The following is a 20667-nucleotide window of genomic DNA, read 5'->3' on the forward strand; positions in this document are numbered from 1 at the left end:
ACAGTTTGTTGAACTCAAGTGTGTCTAAGGCAAGTCGACTAGTTTGCCATTTTCATAGGGCCGTGTGCTTTTTGTCGCGTAGAGCTGAGAGTTCAGGAGTGAACCAGGTGTTGGAGTGTTTGGTACATTTGGCTTTACGGGCCGATAGGGGGGCAATGGCATTGATAGCTTCAGAGAAAATGGTCTTGAGGGAGAGAGCCAAAGCAGCAGGGTTTTTTGAAAATGGTGCCTCAAGGGATGGGACCTTGAGATAGGGGCTAACCTTTCCCTGGTGAGGAGGCGTGCCCTTCTGGTGGAGACCACAGGGGTAGGTATGGAGGTGGCTTTTTGGACCTCAGGTGTGGATAGTGTGTAGAGGATGAGGTGGTGGTCTGTCCATAGAGAGGGAGGTTGGCTGTGACATCAGGTGGAAAATTGTGGCGCGTTGCTTGTTGTGGGTAGGATTGGTAATGGAGTGTGAGAAACCTAGTGTTTCTAATGCATTTGCAAGGTTTTTGACTGGGGTGTCGTTAGGGTCATGAAGCCCTAAGTTTAGATTGCCTGCTAGGATGACCTTGGAAGATGTTTTAAGGTTGTCTGATACAAGGTGAGTGATGGATTAGTGGAAGTCTGCTAGAGGGCCGGGTGGGTGATAGAGTGATGGTGCAATTGTGTGAGGTGGTGATTTTTTAGAGATAAGAGATCGTAGTTGCCAGTGTTTGAATGAACAATTTTCGCCATTGAAATGGAGTCTTTAGCTATGAGCGCAACCCCGCCTCCTTTAATGAGAGGGCGGTCCTGGCGGAATATGGTATAGCCCATGGGGAGCGCTATCACAAGGGCTGGGGCAGATGTTTCCTGAAGCCAGGTTTCAGTAATAGCACATAGGTCTAAGTTGTGGGTGGTGATCAGATCGTGTAAGTCTGCTGCGTGAGCAGGGAGGGAACGGGCGTTGATAAGGGCATAATTTAGGTATGTTTCAGTAGCCGCATGACTTGCAGTTGTGGTAGCAGTTTCCTGCCTGTGGGTCATAGTCCGAGGGGGCTTGGAAGATCTGGAGCGGTTAGTGGTGTGGGGGCCTGTGACTTCAGTGAGCTCTGGGGATTTGGTTTGAGTGTGTGAGGGACATTTAGTCATTTATTTATTTTACGTTTCAGTTCATAGAACCTTTCGTATATAAATTCATATTACACATTTTTAAAAAGTATGAACATAAAATTTCTCATTACATACATTGTGTACTTCATTTAATCTACAATGTACCCTAATGTCACACAATAAGTTTTAACCAAATACACATTTCATATTTCCTAAAGAGAAGTATAAATCAGGGACAATACTGCATAGTAAAAAGACAAAGAACCAATTAAATAAAATACCAACATACAAATATTCACCCCATTTACAAGGGCAATGTTTCAGTCAATTTCCTTATAATTCCAGTAACATATTTGTTACTCTTAATACTCAACCAAATTTGGTATAGCGCAATGTGCGTTGATGTCGATTTTGTGTTTAGACAGTGGATCCAAAAATCTTCACTCTGGATGGATTCATAGCTATGGACCAGGTGGCCTAACCTTACCATATATAACGGGCCTAATCTGGGGCATTCTGTGAAGATATGTCTTGCTGTTTCAGCATTGCTAGGGTTTTTACATATCCTGCAGAATCGATTCTCCTAAGTTTCAGTTGACACCCCATGGTTGAATGGATGTGAAGCCGATTGATCCTTGTCAGGAGTCAGAGTCGTCTAACTCCAGGATCTTGGCAAATCAGCAGGTATGACTGTGGTCGCATAAAACAATGGGACACCCTGGACACTTGAGCGTACCCATTCAAAGTTTCCATGTGAGTATAGTTACAAATCCAGTCCCATTGCTTTATTTTCCTAGATAGTACTTTTTTCAGCTTTACATAACTAGTTCCACTGGCAAAATCTGGCCACCAGTTTATTTCGGTGAATAGATCTTTTATTGATTCCCAAAATGTTTCATTCTTCATATTCTCTCCCATGTCATATCCTGCTGTCAGAGCCACCAAGGACTCCTTCCTCATACTTTGAGATCGCAGATAAAGTTCTCCTCTGCATTGTAACACCAATGCTTTGAGTGAAATTAACCCTAAGTCCAGGTGTAGATATTCAATTGGCATACTTTGAGGTAAGTCTAACATCTTGCGCCAGAAAAGGCCCTCAATCCGTTTCAACCATTCCTACTTATTTAGTTCCAGGCTATCTAAGCCATACAGAATAGTGGGACAAAACCACTGCTTATAAAGCATAAGCATTCCACTCAATGAGAACAGTGCATTATCCCTGGAGAAACGTCTTATCAAGAAGGTAAGTTGTCGTGCTTAGTGATCTTAACATTTATAATATTTTCATACCTACCATTCTCCGATAGGTTTAAGCCTGGGTACTTGTAGTAAGCGACATAATCGATCAGCCCTATGCTAAGCCGAATACAAACCCGGTTTACTTTGTTTTGGCGCAACCAGCAGAATCTTAGTCTTATTAAGATTTATTACTCGGTCATTTTCCTTTGCATAGTTAACTAGGGATTCCAGGAGGGCTTTTATACCTTGAACTGTGTGACTCAGAAGCACCAGGTTATCTGCGTACAGGATTGCAGTGATATGATCTTTACCGCTCTTCGGGGACCAAACACCCGATGCTTCCAAACAACTGATCAAATCTGCCAGGTATAAATTGAAAAGTAGGGGGGCTAACAGGCATCCCTGTTTCACCCCCTATCAATATCAATTCCCTCTAACAAGGATTTGCCATTGCCCAATGGAATTCTGGCCGTTGTATTCTTATGTAGGGCTTTAATGATTTCTAGTAGCCAACCAGGACATCCCCAATCATACATTTTGTCCCAAAGGCGTTCCGCATTCACCAGGTCAAACGCAGATTTGAAATCCATGAATGCAAGTTATAAGGCAGGATTTCCTTATTATTCTGGTTTATCAAGCGGTCCACACCACAAAGGTTTTGGTTGGTCCGTCCCCCGTGCCGAAAGCCAGTCTGAGGGACTTTTGCTTTGTAGCTCATGGCCCTATGCATAGCCTATAGTTGCGGCAGGAAGTGCTCATGGGTCGTGTTATGTGTGGGGCACAGAAGCATAGGCACAATACTCATTGAGCATTCATGTGGACATAGGGCCAATAGTCAGAGGGCATTCAGTGCACATGGGATCAGGCAATCATTGGCAATGTTCATTAGGCGTTCCCTGTAATCTGGGATCAAAATACAATGGACATTCACAGAAGCATAGGCACAATACTCATTGGGCATTCATGTGGACATATGACCAATATACAAAGAGCATACAGTGCTCATGGGACCAGTTCCCAAAGGCAATCATTGGCAATGTTCATTTGGCATTCTCTGTGATCTGGGCCCAATATTCAATGGGCATTCACAGAAACATTGGATGGTTGACCATTGTGCACTTACTGAGACATGGGATCACTAAACAGTGCATATTCATGAATTGTAGCATGCAGCAGCACGCGTAGCATCGGTATTCAGTGAGGCTGTATCGGCGTGTGCACAGGGGGAGGCTAGTTGGAAGGGGAGGAACAGTGAATACACACAATAGTCCGACACATTTTCTGAGGTTGATCTCCCATCATTCATTTTCATTACAAAACTTCAAAAAAGCCCAGGCGAGCGCACACTCCCCATGTGGGTGGTCGAATTCCTCACAACACTACCTTGCTTGACACATCACTGTGCTGCATGGTGCTGTGAAACACTATTTCTTGGCGACTGTACTGGTAGGTGCTATTCAGGTCCGTTGATTGATGACATGGCTGGAATGTAATATGAATATTTCCTGGTGGGTGGCTTTGCTGTTAGGTGCTCTGCAGGCCCATTGGGTGATGCCTTTGAAGTACTGGGAACTGTGGTGTGAACCCGTTGGTTGATGACAATGCTCACTAATGTTGGTGCCGTGCAGATCCCTTGGTTGATGACTGTGCTGGAATGTGTTCACCAGGTCAATCGGGTGGGCTGGGAGGATAGCTCATGGGCAACTGTCTCTGGTATTAAGTGTGTTATAAAAGATTAATTAATTAATGGCTTGGTAAATACTGTACAGATCTGTAGCTTGATGAGTTTGCAGTGCAGATGCCTCTGCTGTGCTAGTATTGTGTTGATCCTATGATTGATAACCACTTCTTGCTGGCATTTCTTTGCAGTTTTACGGTGAAGGACACTTTATACGGACCATATTTAGTCTCCATTAATGGGCTGGCTGCCGTGAACAACGAGGCCTACTGGCAGCTGAAGAACGGCAACATCCCTCTGAACCAAGGTAGGAGCTGGGGGCTGCTTGCACCGAGGGAGGGGTGTGGAGTAAGCTAAAGGCACAGCAGCTAAGAACAGAGTGGAGAGTCAGTCAGGTGAAAATAAAAAGAGAGAGGGTGGGAGAGAGGGGCAATGATTTACAGGGAGAGGACAACGTGGACAAAACACAGTAGCACTATGTTCATATCTACCCACCTTCACTCCCCCACAAATACAAACCAGATACCCAGGTCCTGACTTTCCTCCTTCAACTCCGTGTTTTATAACTGTACTAAAAACTAAAACCGTGAAAAATGTATCTTAAACTATCACTATTACTTTCAGTCACTGTCCCTCCACCGGAAGCAGCTTAATGCACCCGCCTCTTTCCAATTACCCACCAGCCACACCTCTAGGGGGCTATACCAAAGACTAAAGCCACCTCTCCCACCCACCCATCACCTGCAGACACAGCTGTGCTGCATCAATTGCATGTTAATCCTGCTCAATTGCAGAAGGCAAACGCTTTAGAAAGGACCAGCTCGCAGAGAGAGGACAGTATGGACATAAGTCTCCCACTGGCAACCCCACCTCACGAGAAAGAAAGGGGCTTCTGTCCAGCTTCTGTGGGGCCCAAAATCTGTTTCCCCCTCTAACATGAGGTGCAGGACTATACACCGGATCCGGAATAGGTGTCAAGCCTCAAGCAGGCTATTCCAATAAAAACAAGAAAACCATTACCTGTGAGAGAGCTCTCCAGGACTCAGGTTTGAATTTCCAGGAGAGTGGGGGAGCAAAGAACAAGGGTGGTCTTCCCTTGCCCTTCAGTCCAAGGACGGTGCTCTGGGTAACATCAAGTAAGGGAACAATGGTGTATTTTCCCAAAAAGTAGAGGAACATTGTACCCTTTTCTTCCTGCCCACCTGTGTTTACAGTGAAAGAGAGTGAGAAAGATAGACTGATAGCCTGACAAAGAAGACCTGAAGGAAGGAGCAGAAACAGGGAGAGGATGGGGGAGTGAGTGGAGAGGTGTCAATGATGGAAATAAGGAAATGGAAAGGCAAGAGAGCAAAGTGGAGAATACGAGAGAAAGAGAGATAGGGAGACAAAAAGAGGAGCATACTAGGATGCAGAATGGTGATTCAGTGGAGAATAAAGAGAAAGTACTAGAAGTAGGGAGACAGAGATGTATTGCTGATTTGTAGACTATGGGCCTCATCACGAGTTGGGCGGTAATGCCGGTGCTATTAGCGCCGGCATTAATAGCCCTGCCTCCAAACCCCCGGCGCTAATAGCACCGGATCACGGATTTGGCGGAACGGGTATTGCCCATTCCCCACCGAGCCTATTCTTTTGGCGTATTCCCCACCTGTGATTTGGTGGACCCTTAAATGCGGCGGTAATAGCGCTACTACCACATTTAAGGGTTACCGCCAAACTCGTGATGAGGCCCTATATCTGGTTTTGAGTCTGATTCTTTTCTTCTCTCATCACAACCACACCTCCTAATCTGACTTTCCTGTCAGGGCGGGAAAGTCATGCCAGACATGCACTATTTCACAGATGCCTCTTACAGTGAACATGCTAGGACATGCAGTGTTTGAGAAGCAGCACATTGGTCCATTAGGAAACAATGAAGTGATGTGTGAGCAATCACCCTCCTACACACTGCAAAAAGGGGGTGAGAGTGTGAGCAGGGGATGCCCACATTCTGCCACCCTTTGAGGCTCCCCTCATCCTTTTTCAGTTGCAAGTTATGGGGGTCTTCTAGCACTCACCTTAAGTGAAGAAAAGGATTTTTCATGCAAGGGGAACAGACTTTTTACTTCTACATTTTGGCTGGATTTAAAATGATGGTGTACATCCTCTGATGTTTAGGTGACAGTTCATCAACTAATTGTGTGGCATTTACCACATGCAGTATTTTTAAATACCACAAAGCCCATAATGAGTATGCTTTCTAATAGCAGGGCTTTGTTAAAAAAATACTGCATGTTTTAGGAAACACTGCCATAATCGTGATAAGCCCCACCCCACCAGACGTCTCTATAAAATTAAAAATGTTTTTATTCAGCTGTCTAAAATATGTCTATCTATGTATACAGTTTATCCTTCTCGGATGCTTAACTCGCTGACCTCTCTTATTGATAACGAATTAATGATAAAAATGACTTAACAGTATGTTTGTCAAACAAACATGGTTACTTCTAATTGACTTTGCTGAAAGAACACACAAGATCCATTGAGTTATACGTTCTAATGGTTAAATCTCTCAAAACGATTAATGTCAGTCGAGCTAAACTACTATAATGGTGCATGCTAGGCCAAGGCTTATCCTAGGGAGGAGTAGAAGGGAGTCAATTTCCTTGGCTTAAGCACTTGCAATGGCTCCTGATAACAGAAAGACACCAATTAAAAATCCTGCCAAAAACTTGGAAAGAAAAGGAATACATATTCTGGGATGGTGAAAAGGCAGAGGATCCTTTAAAACCAATCTCCAAAAAGGGGGGGCGGAACGCAACAACAAGATTTGAATGGAATACCAGTTAGCTGTTGGTGGACCACACGGTCCACCCATCACTGGTCATGCAACCAGCAACCACATATCTTGCTTGTGATTTATGTCTTGATGTTAACACATTTGATCCTGGGAAACTCACTGGTCTAGGCGCATGGTCCACACATCACAGGTCACGTAATCACACGTTTCCCCCAGCTGGTATTCAATGGTTTTACTCTTGAGGTGTTCGCTTCGGCAAACATAATGTTATGCAATTTCTGTGGTGCAGGCTCAGACAGTCCCTTTTGCCAAAGTCAGTCAAATGCACAAATGTTCATTCAATTTCAATGTTGTTCAGGTTTTCACTGTATGGGCTAAGTAGCCCTTCTACTATGTTTACATTCAGTATTAGCACACTGCTACTGTTGAAGGCTCACTCGCCCCTTTCATTATATTCGATCTTCACCATCGGCAAATGTCCAGCTTTTTGTTACATGTGATATTCAAGATTTCCAATGTCCAACTTTCCGTTATATTCAGCACTCAGGATTGCAAGCCTTCAACTTTTCAGGATGATCTACATTCAAACTCAAGCGTTCCGCTTTTCATTACATTCAGTATTCACAACTGTGTGCATCGGGCTTAACAGCCCCTCACGGAATGTCCCGGAGCCCTGGGCTTCTACAGTCGCTTACCAAACAATCACTCCTGCTCCGCCTCTGTGCTGGACTCTGCCTCTGCTTCTCCACAGTGGTCACGCTTTGTCCCTTTACCCCCCCCCCCAGAAGGGTTTTTCAGACCGACACTGTTCCCCTGGCTAGAATCCCGGGAACTCAGCATGTCAGCACCTCGGCTTTTCGTCCCCTCTGCACGGCACTCCACAAGTTCTCTGCTCCTCCTGCACCTTCTGCAGCACTTGTACTTCTTCCCTCGCTCCTCTCTCCTTCTGTGAATGCCACCTTTTATATGTTCCCTCATTAACAAGGGATTGCAGGTGGACCAAATCATTCTCAATTGCCTGACCTTGTATACACATATTAATGGAACATGCATGATCCTCATACCTGCATGCGTCTAAACCTCTGTTCTTCGTCACAGTTCCAAAGTGGTTTTTAAAACGGTAAATCTGCACTGCTCCTAGTTGCCTCTCCTTCTTCGCAGTACTCAAGGGAGACTTAAAGAGGGTGATGGAATAAGCCTTAAAATAGCCCATGAAGACTAAAGGAGGGTAGGTCAATGTCAGGAGAGGAGAGATACTGTGTCTCGGCCCTCAGGAACCATCTCTCCAATCCCCAAGCACCCTCCACTCAGGTTATCCTCCCTCGCTTGTCCGCCCCAAGGGTTGGGATCCAACAGCGATGGCCCTTCCCTGGCCACCTGAACAGAGGATCCCAGGGGAGTAGAGATGAGAGTATGTTCAGGTTTCTCACAGGCTACACTGAGCTGAGAGGAATTAAAGGAAGGTGAATGGTCTTACCCGATATGCACATGTGTTAGAAATACTCTTTTGGGTCTAGAATGAGTGGAGGGACGGTCACGGCCTAGAGACAAAAGTGGAGGATTGGCACGGCTGAGCAAATCCCGAAAACAGTAGATCATTCAGAATATGTAGAATCAAGCATTTTTTTTGTAAGCAGAGTTAGGAGGGCTAGTTGTCAATTTGTGTTGAATCCTCCGCAATTATCAGTTTTGTTTCATGTGTATTCTACGGGCCAGATAATGATGAAACAGTTTCGACTTACAATTCTCGCAGGCCCACGATAGATGATGAAGACTTTCAGGGATGTCTCAAAATATTCATGAATATGCACCACGTTTTGCTGGTTGTGTTGTTTCACAAGACAAAATGAAATAAAACGAGTTAGACAAAAAAAATCTTGTCAAAAGTGTGCAAATGTCGCACAAGGAAAGCATCCAAATGCATCCCATAGCGCATCTCAGAGATCAGGTCCATTTGGGTCCCAATGCTCTTGCATTTCAGAACATCTGCGAAAGCATGGATTCAAAACACATATACAATATGACAACACAACAACCAGATTCACATGATGCATAATCTATTCCAGGAAGCCCCGTTCACCTGACTACAAGAATTAAGTGGTGTAGCCTCCCACAAAAACTAAAACCTCATCATTGATGCATCTGTGTCTGTTCCTAATGGTGACACAGAAAAGTAAAAATCCTTTGAAAGATTAATAGAAATGCATGCTTCGAAGCGAAATGTCTTCAATTTTAAATGGAAATCTGTTGGCTTCCTGAGTCAGGCTCTAGAGTGAGAGCATACATGGAGGATATTAGTTTCGTGTTCTGCTCTTTTATAGTTTCAGCATAGCATTTCCAGGGAATGGAACCACAGAAGGGACCGTCCACCTTGGTTTAAGTTTCACAGGAAACTTGGAGGCAGCATTCCGTGATTCGGAGAAACAAGGAACAGAGCTCTTACATTCCTGTCTCACAGGTGTGGGATTGGGGGATTCTGGACTAATAGGTGATATTTTTACAGAAGTGTGTTGGCGAGTGTCACTCTCTTTCAGGTAAGACACTCGTCCCCAATGAAAGTCTGTTATAGTGAAGAATGCTTCTAGTGGGGGAGTGGCCACTAGAAGCATGATGCATGTCTGCCCGCGGATCCAGCAGGCTCAGTCAGCCTCCCTCAAAGGGCCACCTCTAAGGGCCTCAGTAAAACCTGTCTGGGCCTCTGCTGCTCCAGCAGCCCCTTTCCCTGCAACCCTTTTTTGGCTGCCAAGCCATGGTCAACCTGCTGGCCATAGGCACAGACCGTATCAAGGTAAGCCCTATGGGGCCAGCTATGGACTTTGCGGAGCATCGGCTCCTCTCTAAAATGGCCGCCGTGAGTGAATCTGCATCCATTGTGCCCTGTGCAGCAGCCTCCAACATGTGCTGATTGGCCACTAGAAGCATAATGTATTTTAGCCCAGAGAGCCGACAGGTGTAGCCAGCCTCTCTTAAAGGGCCCTTCTGTCTGGGCCTGTCCAGGCCAGGAGGGTCCCCGGCATGACTATCATTTAGGTATGTGCCCTGATCTTCATCAGTCAGTATGTTATTGAGAATACACCCAATCTCTTTCCTGGGCATGACTGCAGGATTAACAGGAAGCACCTGACTGCACATACCCATACTCAGGGCTTCCCCAGTGAGCGCTCTTTGACGACCGTTGCTCACTATACTCATTTTGCCCTGTAACCATTATAGTTTTCACAACATTACACTGCTTATCTCTTGACTCCTTCGGCTTGCACTGCAGATGTAGCCCCCAGCTCTCTGGGTGTCACTTTTCCAGCAGGTGCCTTGTCTTTCTGTTCCCTACATCTGCCTTTCGGGTCCAAGATTGCACACCTCGTTTTTACCTGGACCTAGTAGGCAGGGCATGTCCTAGCCTCTTTCATAAATAAACAAAAGTCATTTCATTTATCGGATCCTTGACTTGGTTTGATTTTGAACTGCCTACCATTTTCTTGTCTCGAAATCATGTAACTTGTAAGCACTTGTAACTGCAACTAGAACCTGGATGCTTCTGGGATTTGTGTGCTGCTATCAATGTAAAAATAAATAAAATAAATAGGCATCTTTCGGGAATTTCTGTAGGAGATCCACGTATCTCATTCTCACAGTCTATTGTGTAGACTTTGCATTTAAAGCCCTCTCTTTGCAAACCCTCATCACATGCAAACACAAGTTTTACTAACAAACCTCTGAAACTGGCACCATCACAGGAAGTATCCAAGTTTCTCAATCTGGAGTCAAACAGCTGCCATCTTACCAGGGTTTGTTAAGGAATGGTCTAGTGGCTAACCTGCTGACCTTGGAACCTGGAGATCTAGATATTAACCCAAGTGTTGTCGCTTGACCTAAATTGGTGTGATTCTGGGGAAATTAATTTAGCTCCCTCTGTCTCAAATGGTAAATAAATGTATTCCAAATATGAAACTGTAGACATCTAGAACGATTCTAATTCTCTGTTTGCAGTCTTGTTACCCATCACATTTTTGTGATCGGACCCTGCACAATTGCCTTTACTTTGTAGAGCGCGTCATATATGAGAGGCTCCTGCGATAAAGCGCTCTAATGAGCTTTGGAGCTAGACCTGCACTTTGTCAGATGTCAAAATAAATACAAATACTACCGGATTATAGTTCCTGTGAAATCTGCGTGTTTACAACTACTCATCAGGAATAGATTCAAACCTTGTCTACCTGCCAAATCAATCGAATAGGCACACAGGATAGTTACTTGAGTGAAATCATTCTTTTTGTTGTTTTGTATGGCAGAATTCCCTGGACCATGAAGGCAGAGGCACAGTTTAGCATTCTTCAGATGTATATAGTTTTTCATTGGGGTAAACCTATTGAGGGGAATTTTAAATCCTTGGAAAAAGACTAAAGCCTCAGTCTTTCTTCTTTGTTTAGGTGGCTGCCATCTTTGCCAGGCTAGAGTAAGCAGTTGGAGAGACTGTGCAGTGGGCAAACATGGTCCGCGCCAGAGGCACGGCAAAGGCAATCCTGTCTACGCTCATCTGCACCTAGCATGGCACGGGGGCCACCTCCTGGTCTCACATGGTTTGACTCATTAGAACTAAGAGAATGATCTCATGACCAGCACATTGTGCCAAACCCTAACTTTGAAACTCTGTTCTGGAGATGGATATATTGCCAATTGGTACAGTCACTTCTTACACTCTTGGTCCTCATAAACATATTTACACCCTTATTAATACCAGCACAATGGTTAAACATAGGATTGACATCACTGAGGTTATAACCACCCATGAAATAAATTTACTTTTAAAATAGAGTCCAGTCTTAAAAATGAAATGACTATGGGTAGATCAAGCAGATCCTGCACCACCTCCCCCCCAATCCCGCACCCACCCGGTTTAAAATGATCACTGTCAATCCCAATGATCTCCTGGGTGGAGGTCTATCAGCAATTGCATCAGCAAAAATTCAGCTTACGCTATTAACATGAACATCTTTACTTAAATACAAATGTATTCTACTATCTTGCACAATGTCCTCTTTACATAATCTACATGTGTTGCTGGTTTATCATCCCTCTCCTCCTCCACATATTCCTCTTTTAGCATGCATAATGTGTGATGGATTTAAGAGGTGAGATTTTAATGACTGGTGGTCCTGGTCCATTTAAGTTTTTTCTAATAGATGGTCCTGACTGCAGCCTAGGCAGGAATGTCATCATGCGTAAGGAAGACCACCATGTAACCCATAGAGTGTCTGGGTGTACACACAAAGCTGGCTCACTTTTCCAGAACATTTAGAATTCTGCTCTGATGATGGCTTTTAATGTAAGCCTCAATTCTCTTTTAGATGGATGGACCACTGTGCAATTCTTTTTTTACTTACAAGGAAAACTGCCACCATCACAGCTGGACCTGCAAAACAACAAAAAAGTGCCTTTTGTACGAAAGACGTCCAACTACAACAATACATAGAGGGTCTTAACTCTACTAAAGTAGCTGTCTTCGGCCAGTCCAGAATGGATTCCACTCTAAAAAAAACTTTCAACTGGATCTTATAAGACCTTCATATCATTTTACCATTTTAGCTTTGAAATTATGCCTAAACCACAGCAACAACCTTGGTTTACTCCTCAATTAAATACAGCAAAGCAAGACAAGTAACTCTTGAAACATAGGCAGTGCCATAAATGCCTAAAGTGAAATAAAATCCTGTGACTTAAATATTTATTGGTATAATGAAGATTAATTCACATCTTTAAGAGTTGAAAGTACATTTTCTGGCTCCCCGGAGACATTTGTCCACCTGCCATTTTCAAGAACCCAGTAAAACCATCTGTGAGAGAAAAAGAGATGAAATACATCTTGAACATCCGCTTGGTCTCTGGCATAGTGCTCCTGCCCTCAAAATGGCAAAAAGTCTACGATTGAAAAATACTTACGGGTGACCCAAATGAATCAACAAGTTGTCACTCTATCTCTAGCCTACGATACTCAGCATAGTTATTGGAGTAAACGGTCAGCATACATCTGCAGTGCCATGTGGTTCAAGAGAGGTCACCTAGATGGTGTACAGGCTGGTTTCCACCCGCTCGTTGACACCGAGGAAGTGGTAACAGCCTGAGGGGAGAATTAGTTGGAGGGCTGTGGGGCTTTAGTGCTGTTGGATCTTTCTGAAACCATTGATACCATTGGCCACCCCATCCTAATCTCATTACTTCAGGATAATGGAGTAAGCAATACAGTCTTAGAATGCCCCATATCCAGTGCTTAATTTGTAAAGGTGTTTGCCAGGGCTATCCACTGAGGCTTATTTTTGAGCATGGGCGCTTATTCTCTCAGACATTTCCATTATGATGTGTTTTATCAACTTTAATATTGTAATGGTCCATCAGTCAAAGTAAAACAGCTAGTAACAACAGTGAGCATGGGCCGCAAGCCTCCATGCCCCTGCACTATTCATTATTATTCATGATATGATATGATATGGCATTTGTAACGCGCCTATACACAAGTGTTTCAAGGCGCGACGAGGCGGGGGGGGGGGTGAACAAGGGGAGACAGACAATGGTCCTACTAGGCCAGGTGTCATTCAGATCCCGCAAGTGCAAGGGTAGAGGGGAAGGGAAAGTGCAAAAGGGAGGTGGAGAGGGGAGAGTGCAATACAGGGTTAAAAGCATATAGGATAAATAACAAGGGCCAGCTAGTGGCAAGTGCGAGATAAGTGCAGAAAAGTGCTGGGAAGGGGGGCTGTAGGGATACAGACACAGTCCCGCGGTGCAGGGGGTTGCCAGGGAGGCAGTGCAGGGGAGAGTGGCTGGGCCAAGGACTGAGAGCGGTGAGTAGCCCAGTTGCAGATTCAGTGCAGTTTCAGTAAGTTTAGCAGGGGAGAGGAGGAGAGAAGGCGGAGGCAAAGAGGAAGGTTTTGAGGTGCTTCCGTAACAGAGATGGTTCTCCTCGAGTTTCAGGGAGGCAGGAAGGCTGTTCCAAAGGGAGGCCCCTGCAGCGGAGAGAGATCTGCCCCCAACTCGTTGTTTGGAGAAGCGGCTGACCCTGAGGAAGTTGGAGGCGGATGAGCGAAGAGCTCGAGAAGGAAGATATTTAGAAAGAGAGAGTTGAAGGTATTTTGGCCCAAGGCCCCAGAAGGCCTTGTGGACAATGCAGAGGGTTTTGAACTTGATCCTCGCAGTGACTGGGAGCCAGTGTAGTGATTTTAGACCTGGAGAGATACGGTCCCTGGGCTTGAGGCCAAGGCCAAGGACAAGTCTCGCAGTCCTGTTCTGGATGAGTTGCAAAGGGCGGAGAGTAGAGGCAGGCAGATTTAGATAGAGGCTGTTACAGTAGTCCAGCTTCGAGAGAACCAGAGAGAGTGAGACAGTGAGCTTCTGGGGGAAGGAGAGGAAAGGAAGGATACCTCAGAGGAGGTGGAGCTGGTAGTTTGACTTCTTAGAGACGTCGGATATGTGAGGAGAGAAGGAGAGTGTGGAGTCGAAGATGACCCCGAGGTTTTTTGCCTTGCAGGTAGGAGCAGGAAGAGGGCCAAGAGAGGCCGGCCAGAGAGCTGCAGGGAAGGAGGGAGTGGGTGTGCCAATGAGTAGAATCTCAGTCTTACTGGCATTAAGGCGGAGGTCGTTGGCGGCACACCATTCCTGGATAGCAGAAAGACAGTCAGACATGAGGGAAGGAGAAGAGGAGGCCGAGGGTAGCCTGAAAATGAGCTGGGTGTCATCCGCATAGCACTGAAAGTTGGGGCAGAGAGCGGCGATGCGGTGGACGAGGAGTGCCAGATACTGGTTAAACAGCCAAGGAGAGAGGTTCGATCCCTGGGGGACACCAAAGGTAGAGAAAAAGATGTCAGAGAGGAAAGACCCCAGTTGGACCTGGGAGGGTCGATTGGAGAGGAAAGAGGACAGCCACGCCAGAGCCTGACCAGTGATACCCAGGTTATCACGTAGACGGTTGAGCAGGATGGTATGGTTGACTGTGTCAAAGGCAGAAGAGAGATCAAGCAAAATGAGAACAGATGGAGTGTTAGAGTCAAGATTCAAGAGCAGGTCCTCCCGGATGTTCAGGAGAGCAGTTTCCGTGCTTCTGGCGGCTCTGAAGCCAGACTGATGGTCATGAAGACTACCAACAGATTCAGCATAGAGATTAAGCTGGGAGATAGCCAGTTTCTCCAGGAGCTTGCACTGGAAGGGAGTGATAGAGATTGGGCGCTAGTTAGTTCTTGAGAGGGGATGGGAAGAGTCCAGAGGCGAAGGAGTGATTGCAGAAGTCAGCAAGGGCAGGAGCCAGGGAGTCGATGTGGTTCTTGATAGTTTTGGAGGAACAGGGGTGGACCTGTTTTGACGAGACTTTCATAGATCAGACTTGTCTCGAAACCTCATCAGCAGATAACAGGGGAAAGGCAGAGAAGGAGAGAGGAGGGGTGGCTGCAGAAGGGCCAGAGGTAGAGCAGGGAATAGAGGGGGGGAGGTGATAGGAGGAGAGTGAGGACAAGATTTCCTGAGTTTTTGAGATGAAGTGAGCGGCCAGTGCCGTGCAGAGGGCCTGGGAGGGGACAGGAGAGGTAGAGACTGCAGCAGGGTTGGCCAGCTCCTTGCAGATTTTAAAGAGTTCGGCCGAATTGTTAGAGGATGAACATGAAGCACGCCATTTCCTCTCTGCCACCCTGCACTTGCGTTTAAGGGTGACGAGATCCGAGTCATACCAGGAGTTACATTTGGCTTTGGGCTTCAGGCGGATTCTCATGACAGGGGCAAGGATATCAAGAGTATCAGATATAGCAGAGTGGAGAGTGGAGAGGGCTGTGTCAGGGTGGGAGTCAGCCGAAGGGGGAGGAGGGGCCAGGAAGGTGGCAGCGAAAGCCTCAACTGAAACGCGCTTCATGGGTCGGATGACCGAGAAGGAAGGTGGCAGTGATGAGGGTGGCTTTGCCTGTGGGGTAGGGAGGGTGAGGTGGGAGGAGAGGAGAACGTGATCACTCCAGGAGAGAGGAGTGGAGAGAGGGACAGAGAGGGGAAGGTCAGAAGAGATCAGAGCATCAAGTGTGTGCCCTGTAGAATGAGTCGGCCCAGATGAGAGAATAGAGAGTGAGAGAGAGTCGCAGAGGTCGCGAAAGAGTCCAGAGGGGGGACAGGAGGCATCCAGGTGGATGTTGAAGTCTCCAAGAAAGAGGAGTTGAGTGGTTGAGGACAGGAGTGAGGAGGAGAGGTCCGCCCACTCTGAGAGGAAGGAGGAAATTTGACCAGGTGGCCAATAGATAGTGGCCACGGTAAGGGAATGGCTAGGAGAGAGAGAGAGTCGGCACACAAGACATTCAAAAGAGGAGTAGGTCTGCGTGGGAGTAACAGTGGCAGAAATCCACTCAGGGAAGATAAGGGCCACCCCCCCCCCAGCACGGTTGGGCCTGGGCACGGAGAGGATCTTGTAACCGTCAGGTAGGAGTGTGTCAAAGCTGGTGACAGAGCTGTCCGTGAACCATGTCTCGGTGAGACCGAGTATGTCAAGGTACAGTTCCTCAAGAAGGTGGCAGATATCAGAGGAATGTTTGGCGGCCGAGCGAGAGTTAAGAGTAGCAATGTGGAGAAGGTTGCCATCTTTGAAGGACTTCTGGGGAGGGGTACAGATCAGAGGTACGCACTGCGGAGGTGAAGAAGGAGCACGTGAGGGGGCAGGAAGGGAGGGTAGAGGCATGGTAGTAGAGGACAGAGGAGGGAGTACAGCAGGAGAGGAAAGGAAGTTGATGAGGCACGGGAAGCTTCTATCAAAGAGGTGAAGGTTGGCCTGAGGGCCTTGAACCAAGACAGTCCCATTAGCGTAGACATTAATGATGGCCTTAGAGGAGTTGAAGGAGGCCAAGAGGATGTCCCAACGGGTGCCACCATTAATGGGAGAAGAGGAAAAAGGAGAGAGCACAGAAACCATATGAAGGATCCATAGGTCAGGTGAAGGGCCGAAAAAGAGGATGTCAGTGAGAGTTTCCTTGGAGGAGACATTAGTGTAGGTGTCAGCGATAGGGAGGCCTGGGTTGGAGACCAGGATGTCCTTTTTAAACTTTTTCCTACCAGATTTAGTGAGGAGAGCAGGATAGTCACTGGAGAAGCAGTTAGAAAAGATAGGAGAAACAGAGAGCACCATGGAATAAGAGGGAGTGGGGGGAGGGAGACAGGATGAGCGCAAGCGGACAGGAAGAGAACGGCAGCCCTAGTTAACCACAATATCAGAACACAGTGAACACAGTAATGCGTGTAAGGTACCAGTGGAGAGGCCACCTAAATTTGAGAATCCTGCAAGGGGAGAAAAACCCTAGTTTACCACAATTTCAGAACACAGTAATGCGTGTAAGGTACCAGTGGCGAGGCCACCTAACTTTGAGAATCCTGCAAGGGGAGAAAAACCCTAGTTTACCACAATTTCAGAACACAATGAAGTTGGACACCCTGCAAAAGAGTGAACAGGTGGGGGGGGATGGGCCGGGGGAGCAGGTGGAGCTCACAAGATGGAACGGCGGAGTGGTGCCTGGTGTCCCCTGCGGACACCTGCAGACACAAAGGGAGCCGCAGCCGTAGGAGCAGCCCTTTGCCTAAGGGGCCCTTAGCCGAGGGGGGCTGCCAGGCAGGGGGCTGCTCAGGAGGGAGCAGTTATGAGGCAGAGGGAGGAGAGGAAGGGGAGGGGGGTGTGGGCGGGCAGGGAGGAGGAAGGGAGAGGAGGACCAGGAAGTGGGAGGGGGGAGCAGGCACAACAACACGCTCAGAGCGCGAACACCAAATAAACAAAGGAATTCATGATTTCACTCACGGAGGCCTGCAGGGCCAGGCAGGGCTTCACTTGGCCTGCAGTTTCCTCAGGGGTACCGGCGACTGCTCTCTCCCGCTCAGCTGAACAAAGATCAGCCCGTCTGGCATTCATTAAAAACAATCGTCCAGAAGGTGCCAGGGCTGGGCACTCACGCTGCTCATGCCTCCACACTGCTCCGGTCAGTCTGCATGACATTAGCTCTGAGTCGTTATTGTAATAACTGGCAGCACTGCCGCAGTAGAATGGGTGGCCTGGACATGTGGTGTGGGCATATGTCAGACACTAATAACTTCAGTTGGCAGGTAGGAATGTACATAGATATGCCATAGTTAGTGTTATCGCAGGTGAATGGCATGCAGATCTCTGACTCCGCTGTGCCCCTGATGGTGGGGGTACTCAGTGGGTACATGCAGGGACTTGTTATGCTGAGCATTGCCCCTTTCTCTTCTGGTATGCAGCCAGCATCTGGTGTGCTGATACTCAGACATCTGCCAGGCCATCGACTCAACCCTTAAGTGCTACGGGTGTGTATGTTTGTCCTGAATTCCCATAAGAATTCATTGTAGGCTCGGGCCACTCCCGCACTTTAGGGGTTTAAACACCCCTATAATGTGACTACAATCCTTGTTGCACAGACCCCAGTGCCATTAGTGGGGAAGAGGAGCATATGGCAGAGAGGATAGCAGGACAGTCACCAGCCAGCAGCACCCCCACTTGGGCAAGGCCGTGAAAAAGACCATTTCCCAGGATGAGTGCCTCTCCTGAGTGCCGCTCCATACACAAGACGTCTGCATGTGTCCATCACTTTAGGAATAAAGCACCTTTGCTCTATTTTTTGTGACTATATGGTCAACATATAATGAGGATAATGTTTTCGAAGAAGCAGTTAATCATCTGCTGTCCCATTTCAAAACACAATTAATATGTTTTGCTATTTTATGTTATTTTGGTTAATATTTGTAAATCACACATCAAGTGCATTCATTACCCCCATTGAGCTAGTGGAAGTTGCAACTGCAACCCCAAACATATTGACACCTTGGGGTGCAGCAGTGCGTGGTGCCAGTAGTGGGTGGCAAGCTGCTTCCCCAGCATGTCACAGGTGTGAGATAAAATATTTGGGGCCTGGCACTTTTTTGTGTTACAAGCTAAGCACTGATAATATCTTTCCTGACACATCACAGGGAACATATTCACACCCCGCCAAATGGTTCCCAACTATGGATAGTAGAATGTGGAATACCGCACAAGTGCCTGCTCTATCGAGGTAGCTATTTAATATTGATCTGTCTCCACTGATTATAATAATTAAGATCTTCAGTATGGATGCATACAACTATGCCAGCCATACGCAATGGCGGTTATAATAACCAGAGTTTACTGCCAAACCTGTATTGAGGCTCTATTAGGCTGGGTTATGCCTGGTTGAGTCTGAGTGAAATTCTCTTTGGCTCTTCCTAGCACACAGGCAGACACCAGAGGGCAGGGATGGGGTTGGGAGCAGATTGGGAGACACAGCTGTAGAGGGAACCAAAGAGATGCACAGCGCCCTTCACAATCCACCATAACCTCTTCTTATCTCTACCTTCCTCCCTACAGGCATCGGAAGCTACAAGCCAGCCAATGGAGCGAAGCTGGTGGCTATATTTACAAGTCTGCCTTCTGGAGGCTGACCCACTCTGATCTGATGCCCTGTGGTTTGTTCCGAAGATGGGCGGGGCCTAATCTGGTGGCCAGAGCAGCTTACAAAGAGAATGCTTTACACACTGTAGTTTGTGATTTTCCAGTGCTTGTTACTTTTGGTTTTAAGATGCATCGTTTCTTTAAATAATAAACAGGCTGTTTGACGTACGTTCATTCTCATCAGAGGGACTCCCACACGCGTTTTGAATATGTTGTTAGATAACTTTGATTTAGTTTGTTTCATTATGCTCCCATCTCGTCATCTCTTTCTTCTCATCCTCTGCGTCACTTTACTTCACCAGAACCTCTTTGTCACACTGTATGTTTGTTCAGGGGTCAAGTCCTAAAAATCAAAGTGGGGGACTCATCAACAAATGCAATGGGATGTGACGTCGCTAGAAATGAGCATACAATGTGAAATATGCACATTTAATTAAATGCCTTTGCATAACCACCCTAATTGCATAGGACGAATGGCATTTGCCTTTCATAAACTCAAAACACACACAAACCAAGAGGGGATATGTTCTTCTAATAGTGTTTTTGAAAACGTTAAAAGGTGTGCATGTTTTGAACTTCAATAAACAACACACATGTTTTCCCTGGAATTTGCAGTACCAACATGGGACATCTCACCTTTTGGCTTACTGCACAAAAACCCAGACTCATTTAAAAGTGGAAAAGGTTGCTTTAATGTGACAGGCCAAAGCTTACAATTAAACGCTTACCTGGCTCCATGGCCTTACAGACTAACGAAATATTTAAACAACCAATTAACTAATTACACATGTTTCATTTCCCCCATCAATTAAATAATTAAATAAAGCCATTTCCTCCCTAACTGTCCCTTGGACCCTACCGTCTCCTTACCCCTTTTCCAGGCGTCCCGCTTTCTCCCTGGGGCCATGCCCCTCCAGGCTCAATACCTGTTCCCCTGGGGTGGCCCGCTTGTGCAAACAGCACCACCCCATCCTTTCCCGTGTCATTCCCCCATTGTGCTTCCCTCCCCCCACATCAAAAGGAGCCATGCCCCCGGAGCCCAGACCCACTTCAATACCCCTCAGGCTCCACTCTACACCAATCTCCCCCTTCCTATGACCTGCAGCCAGTCTGACCTGCCACATCAGCAACAGAAATGTTTACATCACAACTTCACTAATGCCCTGACCTGTCACACAAAACTACCAGCCAATCGCTCCTTAACACACACCACAAAACCCCTCAAAATCTTGACATGGTACGTAAAAAACCCCCGCATAACCAACATACAGTGCCCCCCCCCTTTTTAATAACCATACCCCGGACCTAAACCAAAATGAAGGAGTGGGAGGGCGGGACAATCGCCAAGTCCAACCGTCACCTGCCTCCCGAACCTTCCCTGGCCCCTTAAATACCCCTGGGAGGCGCTCTGCCCCC

The 20667-nt window shown here is 46.7% G+C and overlaps 1 protein-coding gene across 1 annotated transcript in view; it reads left to right on the forward strand.

Annotated features, from left to right (window-relative positions):
• LOC138513018 (transcobalamin-1-like) overlaps positions 1–19419 on the forward strand; it is a 101231-nt gene extending 81812 nt beyond the window's left edge. Inside the window, exons 8-9 of the mRNA XM_069627733.1 lie at positions 4186–4301; positions 19168–19419. Coding sequence (XP_069483834.1) covers positions 4186–4301; positions 19168–19241 — 190 coding nt within the window. The 3' untranslated portion in view covers positions 19242–19419. The remainder of the gene's footprint in view (positions 1–4185; positions 4302–19167) is intronic.
• Positions 19420–20667: the final 1248 nt, after the last annotated feature.

Source organism: Ambystoma mexicanum, chromosome 12 (genome assembly GCF_040938575.1).
Source record: "Ambystoma mexicanum isolate Mex_15411 chromosome 12, UKY_AmexF1_1, whole genome shotgun sequence".
NCBI classification, from domain to species: domain Eukaryota; kingdom Metazoa; phylum Chordata; class Amphibia; order Caudata; family Ambystomatidae; genus Ambystoma; species Ambystoma mexicanum.